The sequence below is a fragment of the Malaya genurostris genome, chromosome 3 (genome assembly GCF_030247185.1).
Source record: "Malaya genurostris strain Urasoe2022 chromosome 3, Malgen_1.1, whole genome shotgun sequence".
Taxonomy (NCBI): Eukaryota; Metazoa; Arthropoda; class Insecta; order Diptera; family Culicidae; genus Malaya; species Malaya genurostris.
This window is the reverse complement of record NC_080572.1, coordinates 98,418,813-98,429,244: the sequence shown is the minus strand read 5'-3', so window position 1 is coordinate 98,429,244 and position 10,432 is coordinate 98,418,813. Positions and strand designations below refer to the sequence as shown.

At 39.6% G+C, this 10,432-nt stretch overlaps 1 protein-coding gene across 1 annotated transcript; it reads left to right on the top strand.

Moving 5' to 3' along the window:
• Positions 1–388: 388 nt before the first annotated feature.
• On the top strand, positions 389–9,590 carry LOC131435109 (probable ATP-dependent RNA helicase spindle-E). Its single transcript, XM_058602643.1, has 7 exons — positions 389–796; positions 1,081–2,139; positions 2,198–3,346; positions 7,208–8,686; positions 8,747–8,868; positions 8,946–9,182; positions 9,241–9,590. The coding sequence occupies exons 1-7, from the start codon at positions 611–613 to the stop codon at positions 9,371–9,373; spliced, it is 4,365 nt and encodes a 1,454-aa protein (XP_058458626.1). The 5' UTR covers positions 389–610; the 3' UTR covers positions 9,374–9,590.
• Positions 9,591–10,432: the final 842 nt, after the last annotated feature.

Here is a 10,432-nt window from a genome sequence, read left to right as displayed (position 1 = left end):
AAAATCTAGCGGGATCTGACAAAATCTAGCTAAATTTGGAAAATCTGGCAAAAGATCTGGTTAGTTTGAGTGTCTGGCGAAGCGAGAAAAATCTGGCATTTGTCAGACAAATCTGGCAACCTGGCAACGCTGTTTACGAGATTTACATCCGTGCAGAGATACCAGGTTTAATGATTTCTTATTGATTCTGTCGGTATTTTTTCGTGTGCAGATTTTCACAGATTTCCGAATATTTTTGCATATAGTCTGCAAATTTCCATAGTGTTTTACAGAGGTTTTACAATTATTTCAGATTGACACAGCCTTTTTTGCTCATTAAATATATAAAGCCCTTTCTTTGCAATATATCAAATTCGGAATATTCGACCTGGCATCGCTGCATCCATACTATATTCAATTATTATCGATTCGATCATTGCGTATCGGTGTAAAAATAGTAGCTGTAAGCATTCCAAAGAGGTTTTCGAAAATAATATTTTTAATCAAGGCATTGTTTTACTCCGAATCAACTAATAGTTCGAATAATAAAATATAGTCCAGAATTATTTGAGTTGCAGGAGTTTCCACTATCATTCAGCTGTTGTGTCCTTTTTGCGAAAAGGAATAAAAAATGGATGACATCGACGATTTCTTTGACTTCAGCAAACCTTTCAATCGCGTCGTTATTTCCGGAGGCTACTGCAATGCTACGGTGGTGGAAGACAAAAGCATCTTCACCAAGATGCCTGAACGGGAAAAGCTCGGAAAGGAATATGTCGGAAAGTTTGTGAAAGAGGAGGAATCCCAATTAATTAATGTAAGTAAATCCGAAATCAATATCCGCGTTGTAAATAGCTTTGGGTACGATAGACTTTCGTATTGTTCGAGATTCAATATTAAACTCGATTTTTCAACACAACTGCAGTAAATACCTAAATCATAAAATTCGAAAAGTAATCAGATTGGATTTTGAACTTAGAATAACCCAATGATTTTGACATCGGGTTAATAATCGGGAGTAATAATGAATACTAATGAAACTGTCTCCAAATGGATTTTTTAACTAAATTTATTTTATATACAAAAACGTTACCGTTGCAGGCTTTTTTAGACGAAGCAGCTGGTCCGTCAACGTCGCGCACTTCAAACTTAGAGGATGTGGATGACGAATCTTCCATGGCAGACGAGGACGAGGAACATGCCAAAGCACTGAAGGCCAAGGAGATGATGGCTCCGTTGTTTCAGAGATATAACTTCGTAGTGAAACACAACAAGCTTCCTATTCGTAGCGAGAAAGAGGATATTTTGGAAAGGATTCGGTCAAATGCTGTTGTTATTCTACAAGGACCGACTGGTTGTGGTAAAACAACACAAGTACCTCAATACATATTGGAAGAAGCATACCATCGAAAAGAATACTGTAACATTATAGTAACGCAGCCGCGAAAGATTGCCGCTATGTCTATTGCAAATCGCGTTGCTGACGAGCGAAAGTGCAAAGTGGGAGAATTGATTGGGTACAAAGTAGGACTGAAGGAATGTTTGTCTGCAGATACTCGTTTGTTGTATGTGACAACAGGAGTGCTACTGCAATCTTTGATCACATCTAAAACTATGGCCAACTATACACATGTCATTTTGGATGAAATTCATGAACGGGATGTGGATATTGATTTTCTGTTGATAATTGTTCGTCGCTTATTGGCCACGAATTCCTCCAAGACTAAAGTCATTCTGATGTCGGCAACAATAGATGCGAAAATATTTTCGGAATATTTTAAGATTCCTAAAAAAAGTGGTTATCTATCGGCTCCGATATTATCCGTCGAGAAACCTACTTTATTCCGTACCGTAAAGTATTACCTTGACGATCTAGACAAGCTTAAAACCGATATCTCGATCGATTATGAGAACCCAGGAATCTCCCCGGAAATGTACAAGCTTGCTGCGAAATTGGTGTTCGTATGCGATCGCTTGTTAGAGGACAATGATGGCGAAGAAAAGTTGTCTTACAAACCATCGGTTATAATTTTCCTTCCTGGTATTAATGAAATCGATCAAATGTATGCAAGCTTAACGGGAATGTTGGAACAAACTCATCAAAGCGAGACGAAGCTTAAACTTATCAAACTACATTCTACAATGTCGACGGAGGAACAGGTTAGTATGGTATTGTACAAAATTATTATGATGAACTGATGATTTCATACTTTTGTAGACGGAAATGTTTCGTCGTCCACCTCCCGGACAGCGCAAAGTGATATTGTCCACAAATATCGCCGAAAGTTCCGTAACTGTTACAGATATCAAATTTGTCATAGATTTCTGTTTACAACGCCTCCAGTACACAGAATCCAGCACAAACTTCAACTCTTTGCGGACGCAATGGGCTTCACACAGCAACTGTGATCAACGTGCTGGTCGTGCCGGTCGTGTAATGGATGGGCGCGTGTATCGATTGGTCACTAAACGTTTCTATGATCATCAGATGAAAATGCCAATTCCTCCAGAGATGCTACGTTGCCCATTAGATGCTGTGGTATTGAAAGCCAAGTTGCTAGAAATGGGTCCTCCTCATTCCATTTTGGCGTTAGCAATGAATCCCCCAGATTTGAGTGACATTCGTAATACTGTACTACAACTAAAAGAGATTGGTGCTCTACTGCGTACGGTCAATGGCAACTATGAACAGCTAGATGGAGATTTAACACGCCTAGGACATGTGATGGCCAAGCTGCCTATAGATTTGCGCATGTCCAAGTTGATTACACTGGGGTATGTGTTCAGTGTGCAAGAAGAAGCCATTATTATCAGTGCCGGGATGAATTGTAAAAATATCTTCATCAATCAGAATAATGTGCGAAGTTATACGCAAAAAATGTATTGGGCCGATGGGTCGGGCAGCGACGGAATTGCCATTTTGAACGCCTATATTGCGTGGAAAAGTCGCAGAGAGCAGGTTGGCGAAGGTGGTGACATGATTAGTTGGACTCGTCGAATGTCATTGGATCTGAAATGTTTGATGGATATGGCTGAGCTGATTCGTGAAATCAAGGACCGCTTGAAAAAAATCGGTTTGCAGGAAACATTCGGGCCAAACAGAGTTGTGTGGTCTTCTCGTGAAAAGACAGTCATTCTTAAAGTAATAATGGCTGGAGCGTTCTATCCGCACTACTATGTGCCCATGTCTGTTGGTGGAAAGGAACTGATGGAGCGCCAATCATTCACAGAGCTGGGCGGACGTGATCCTTGCAACACAGTGTTTTTCACTGGATTCGATCACGAAAGATACATCGGTCCACTGTACACGGTGCAGATCAAGAATATTATCAGCGAGGGAGATGTTTCCCGTCATCAAAATATGAAGGTAAGTGCGCTTCTCATTACTATAGTATCAGGGTATAGGTGAAGAAATTCTTGGGAAGGGTTTGGCGCGGGCTTTTGTACCTACAATCGTTTTAGTTCCATTTATAAATTTATTTATTTACAATCAACAGACACAATTTGGTCCTAATGATATGATAATGCCTAATAATATTGAACGATCTCTGTAAACCAATAACAAAACCGTTTGTACCAAAGTTGGTATGTCGTATAGGAAGTCTAAGAAGAGCACTGTTGCGGAGAGCTCTGGGTCGCACATTAATATTAACTTCGTTGAGCAAAACGCGACTGTCGATCCTACCATTAAATATATCTGCTATTATTAAAGCGCGTGATAATTCCCTTCGCACTTGTAATGTGTCGGGACCTATTAATGACCCGCGACTTTCGAATACATCTCGCTTTACAAAAATGTTCTTTTACATTCTGTTTTATACGATTTTTTATTTATAGTAGGAAGATATCGAAAATATATCTAATAAATGATTCATTATTATGAATTGTATCCGGAGTGACGGTTCAATGTATGCTATGAATTGATGATCGATGGCTTGTCAAAGATCCAATTTCAGCAAATAATAGAACCGTTACTGTAATAATATAAACCAAATAAAAGAACTGTAGTGTACGTTATTTGGACGAAATTTGTTTGATATAATTTTCATTTTGTATAAAAAAAACTCATACTACTACTTCATTTGGCATAATAGTTGTTTGACATGTTTTTTTTCATTTGGCATAATTTCAATTGTTCGTATTTCGTTTTGATATTCGATTCGTTCAAACTGCGTACTTCTAGCCTGCGCATCTTGTTTCCGTAATCAATTGGAAACGAATTGAATTGTAGTACTTTGAAAGACTGAAATATATAAATGCATATCGGCCGAAAACACGGAATCACAGGTTTTTGTTGCTAGAGGTCATCGCTTTCGATAATTGTTTGGACGGCTCGGACTGCATTACCACGTCGGCTTGGCTTTGGTCGAATTTGCCTTGTACTCGTCGTGATATAAAAGCTAGAAAATTAATAAAATAATATGAATTGTACCCGTAATCCGACCCTCACCTGGTCGGGTTCGGGTACAGAAAAAGTATGTTTGTCGGATTCAGGTCGGGTACGAGTGTCGATTTTTTCTTTTTCAACGGGTACGGATCAGTTTCGGGGTTTCATTTTTTTATCAGGTCCGGATGGGGTTGTATACTATTCCTCAGAAAACCATTTCCTAGAATTCATTTCCCAGATATAACATTCTGGGTAATGACGTTTACCGGAACAGATCTTTTACCAGAATAGCATCTACTTGAATGAACCAGTCGCACGAAAATAATATTCCAGAACGAATTAACTTCCATAAAATTTCGGGAATGCTCATTAACTGTAATTTTCAAGGCAATTATGCTTATTTCAAGCTTTTTTAGCCTGAAAAAATGAAGTCTGGCTATGGAATCATTTATCTACGTTTATTTTAATTCAAATATAAGCAAAGCCTTGGTATTACATTCCTGTAGTGGAATTTGACCTTCTGTTTCAACAGACTTCGCAGCCGATTCAGAGTGTACATGGCTGGTGCTACGATTCTATTGACACTACGAATTCTTCCAGGTCGGGGCTCGAACATACGACAACTGGTTTGTAAGACCAGTGCCTCATGCATTGAACCGCCAACACGGGACGCTTAATTCAAATATAGCTTTCTTAAATTGAGTATTAGTTTCCACATATAGTCTATAGTAGCAAGCTAACCTTTCGTCGTTACTTCGTTACTTTGAATCTTATCGATAATTCACTCGAACTCGAACAAAATTTCGGTATTAGGTGAAATAGCATTTTTTTTATTTTTTAAATTCTGTAGTAAATATCACACTATCATTTTACACAAGCATATCATTTAGTGCTAGCCCAATATTATGTTCGTCCTAGATGATTCAGGTCGAGTCGGCCGAAGGCCGCGATTGCGCCGGTGACCCGCCGTTGGAAGCGGTGGCCACTGCGGTGGGCAGCGCCCCCGCAGAAATCATTTCTGTCTAGTTGCGGGCGTTTGCCCGGATTACCCAAAGCTTGGGGATATCCGTCAGTTAAGTCCGAACGAGTGGCAGCGAGGTCGGACAGCAGGTCATTAAAAACGATGAGGTGTTGCCGCATTAGACCTTTCAAAATCACAGTAAATTAGAACAAATTCTATAAAGCAGCATGTTGATCTGTTATGCCAAATTATCATTATGCTAAATAACTATTACGCCAACTAACCAATATATCAAATGACGTTATGCCAAACGATATTATGTCAAGCGTGGACGCTCCGTTTCTGGGTAATAAATTTCTGGGGAAAAAGCTTCGACTTTTTATATTCTGGAGAATGCTTTTCTGGGAAGCGTATTCTGGAATAATGTACACTCTGGAAAGCTCTTTTCTGGGGAATGGTTCATTCTGCAAAAAAATTTCGGCGAAATGGTTTTCGGGGAAATGTTATAGAATCACGAATGTGGTTCGGGTTTTGTAATAAAAATTAATGTAGCATTCGGGTAGGGTACGGGTAGAAGATTTTTATTTTCGCTCGGGTACGGGTCGGCTTCGGATTTGAAAAAATACCTACTTGACCATCTCTAGTGCCAATAATTCTCTATTTTCGTAAAGCGGTAATGCTCAAATGATTTGAGATTTCCGAAATCGAAAATACTTTTTGATGTATTCTTATTGTATTTCACGCACCAACAGATTTTTTTTCCATACAATCAGAAATATGTTCAGGAATATATGATAAAATTTTCAGTAGAACGAAATAACCACAAATAACTTAAAATTTTCTAAAATGTGTGGTACAAACAAACTAACAATTCAGTGCCAAACTAAGGCGCGAAAAATTTCAATTTCATCGCAAAAAGCGTATCGTGCAAAACCGACACGTAGAAAAATTCAGCTGTTTCCTTTCAGCTGAATCACCCTTTTCCTTGATGGAACGGCAATCTCTTTACCATACATTGAGGTTTGGGGGGCTTTTGTTTCACCTGTAGCACCTTCGCCCAATGGATTTTTCGACGCTGTTGCTTCTGTCATTATAATTTTTGTTGTTGTTGGAAGCAACTTTATAAGTTTTTAATTTATTTTTTTTTCTTTTTGTCTTTCTCTTTAAAAAGGAAGTAGAATTACTGAAAAATCGGATGTTGATAGATATGCCAGACTCTCAATGTTTTATACCATTCATTCTGGCAATGGCTGAACCGACACCGACAAACTTAGTTCTTTTGGAAGTTATTCTTGGATTGTTCGTCAAATTCAAAGATCAAACGGCTGTCGCTGCCGGCTTCGGAGATGTTATGATATAAGTGACGTAACCGACAAAACGCACTTTTATCTATCCGCCAAATGTGTCTCGGAAATAACTAAACAAATATAAACAAGTCTAGGCTCGTTTGAAAGCTACTATTGGGTTGTTGAACAAGTTCGTAGTTCAAATGGCTGTCACTCAGGTTCCGGAGATATAATGGTATAAGTGACATAATCGACAAATACTGATAATACCAGGTTTCGATGTTTCATGCAATTCTAAGACATTTGACATAAAACAAATTTGATATCGGAAACCGCAGTTCTAGAGTCCCAATTTATTTTTGCTGGATGACACTAGATCTCGACTTTTCAAACAATTCTAAGGCATTTGGCATCAAGCCCCCCTCCTATAATGATTTCTTAAGCTCGAAAGCTTTAACTTACCCATATCCGATTTAGTTCGAAATTTGCATAGGTACATTTTTGAGGTGCAGTTAAAACATGTCGTCTAAATGCCATCCCCGCTAGTGTTAATAACAACATCATTATAAAGATGAAATCTGCCTCTCTTTACAGGTAATGTTTGACCGCACCACAAATCGCATTTTCATAACCTTCCTGGGCAGTAATGACGAACGAGACCAGCGCGGCTCGTTCATGCCGGGCAAAGTACATTCCGATGTTTATCGTGCGATAAAACTACGCAAATTGGGCACTCGAAACCGAATTTCGGAGCTTCGTACTATGCGACAGAAGGACGCGATTGAATTTGCCACAAAATTGGATCTCGGCCACTGGGAGGAAGCGAACGGTTGGGTATCCCGTCGAAAGATTATCCGAAATGCTAATCTATCGGTTATTCCACCTATCTTTCGGGCCAGTATGGTGTGCCAAGTGACGCACATTGTGCACTGTAACAAGTTTCACCTGCGTCCCGAGGACAGCCGAAACAAGGACATTTTCTCCGACATTCACTCCAAGTTAAATGCCAGCTCGTACAGATTACCCCGTTTTGATCCAGAGTTTCACTTCGCTGCCGGAATGATTATCGCGGCTCCCTTGCAGGAGGGCAGTGATCAGTATGCTAGAGCAGCTCTAAAAAGCTTCAAAAATCAACGACGGACTGGCGATATTCTTTGGATCATTTTCTTCCTCGATTATGGACATACCGCTGCTCTGGGAGAATCGGCATTTAGGCGACTAGATGGTCCTTTGGAGTATCTGAAAGATATTCCTCAGCGCGTATTCGAAGCGTCATTAACAGAGGTTCAACCTTCGGCCATTATTTCACCGCAAGGTATCTGGACAGCCGAATCAATCAACAGGTTCAAAGAGATGACCCTCGGTAAGATTTTCATCGCAGAAATTTATTCGGTGGTGAATAATGTGGCGAGTGTTATTCTGCGAAAGGGAGATGAACTTCCAATAAATGCTGAACTTATTCGGCTCAAGTATGCACAATATTCAGAAGAAAGCTATATCTCCAAGCTAGATCATGATTCACGCGAGAGAAAACAGCGAGAAATGTCGTTAGACGAAAACATGCGTATGGAAGTGTACCGCGCAGCAGAAATGAACCAAAACCAATACGAGGAAGAGGAACTCGAAGATGTATCTCCACCGGAAGAGAAGCTTCGTTGCAAGGTGGTTCTTTCGGGCCCACACAGTCCACTTGAGACAAGTGCGTCGTCAACCATCCAATCTGGTGTAATGAAGCCGGTAACAATAGAATCCGATTCCGTCAATTCGGTGTTGCTGGATTCAAATCCCCAGGATACACATGAGAAACTGTTGGTAGCTGGATTTGTTAATGAACACGGAAATCGACTAATCTGTCGTCAAACTTCAATGATGCCTAATATTCCGGGATTCGGTGCATTGATGGCACTGATCTTCTGCCCTACCTGTCAGTTGAAAAAAGACGATGATGAGACACGAGTCGTTAGCATCCTGTGTGGATTGGGCATGGATAGCTCGACAGGAGATGCTATGTATCCTGAGCACGACCTAACCATGTCCCTGGATGTCGTTCTTACCGACGAAGACATCTCTCAAGTAAGCATGAACCAAACTAATAATATCGTCAGCATTTCTCAAGAGTTTATTTTTGAACAGATAAATGCTTTACGCTACACTATCGACAGCATTTTACTTACTGATCAGGATCAAACTATGCCCAAGTTCAACAACGTTTCTATCGAAAAGCTTAAGCTCAACATCAAAGGATTTATCATTAAGTAATTTTCCCAGAAGTAATATCACAGTCGACCGATGAAGTAACAAGATTTTTGCTTTGTTTTTTTTTTTATTTTAGGATACTGGAAACCGAAAGGAAATTTTTGGATGTTCGTCATGCGCCGAACGATTATGCTTGGAAAAACGATTTGAACGCCAGTGCGGGTTCATCGTCCAAAAAGCGTAAAGATGACTTAAACATCTATAATAACGCAATTTACCCACTACACGAGCCATTGAACCTTTTGCCAGTCAGTGCAAAACAAATCGACTTTTTGAAAAGGCATTGTCGCGAACTACACAGGCTCGGACTCACGTGCGTATTTATGATGATGATGATGTAGTTTTTTGATAACCTATTTTTTCTTTCACAGCGACGTTCAATTGCCACGGCACGGAATCACTTGTCAAATGTGTAACACTGTTTTAGAAACGCTACCGCAGTTGCGTATACATTTGTACTCGAAATTGCATCGAGATCGTGAGTCACAGATCAAGTTCCGTTAGTGATCATACATGCTAACAATTTAAAACATATTCGATCATTTTGAAAACTGAGTACGTTTTTTTATATAATTTGGAACATTTTATGTTCAGACGTGGTGTTCCTAACGAACATTTAAACTTATGATAATGTTGCCTTTTCTGTTCGCCGATGTCGTGATCAATTCAATATAAAGCTGGTTCAGGAAATAAAACCGCTTCAAGCAAGATAATATGAAAATTTGAGTTGTTTTTCTTCTAATACGTAACAAAAAAAAATGATGAATAGTTGACATCCATATTACAGATTGGCAAAAATTGGCCATTCAGGAGTAACCTCATTTGGTGCTTTATGTCCCGGGTTGGCGGTTCAATGCATAGGACACTGGTCTTACAAGCCAGTTGTCGTATGTTCGAGCCACGACCTGGAAGGATTCTTAGTGTCAGTAGGATCCATAGTACTAGCCATGCAATGATTCTGTACACTAAGAATCGGCTGCGAAGTCTGTTGAAACAGAAAGGCCAAATTCCACAAAAGGAATGTAATGCCAAGACTTTGCTTTGCTTTGCTTTGCTTTGCTCATTTGGTGCTTAGGGCACGTAACCGTTTTTAAGTTTGTTTACGTTCCGTCTTTGATTCATCATTGCATTATAGTTTGTTATGCCACCTAGCAGTCCAACCCCTGGATGACCAAACCTGAATCGGCCGGTTAAAGTCGAAAATCTGTTTTCGTTAGGCACGTCAGTTTAGACACTGTACTTCGGTGCAAAACAATAAGTATTCTGTAAATAGCAGAAACTTTACGTCTGCTTAACTTTTTTTGTTGGTCTGCTAAGCGGAATAAAAGTTAAACATAAACTGTTCTCTACTGATAAGTCTAAGACGAAACGTTAGCAAACTTAAAATTGGTTGCTAAAACAACTCGTTACTTGGGATTCTTCAAAAGAGTGCTAAACATATTAAAAATATTGACCAATTGCCAATAGTTCGTTTAACTTTGAACTATTGACCCGATATGACAGGTCGATACGACGTAGATTTTTTTCGTCGGTTGTCGTGCAACAAAACTCAGCAGCTATCGA

Excerpts from the sequence above, each read along its gene's own strand:
- LOC131435109 (XM_058602643.1), top strand. The coding sequence starts at position 611 with ATGGATGACATCGACGATTTCTTTGACTTCAGCAAACCTTTCAATCGC. Across the intron at positions 3,347-7,207 it reads CCCGTCATCAAAATATGAAG|GTAATGTTTGACCGCACCAC; the intron begins GTAAGTGCGCTT and ends CTCTCTTTACAG. Across the intron at positions 8,687-8,746 it reads CCGACGAAGACATCTCTCAA|ATAAATGCTTTACGCTACAC; the intron begins GTAAGCATGAAC and ends ATTTTTGAACAG.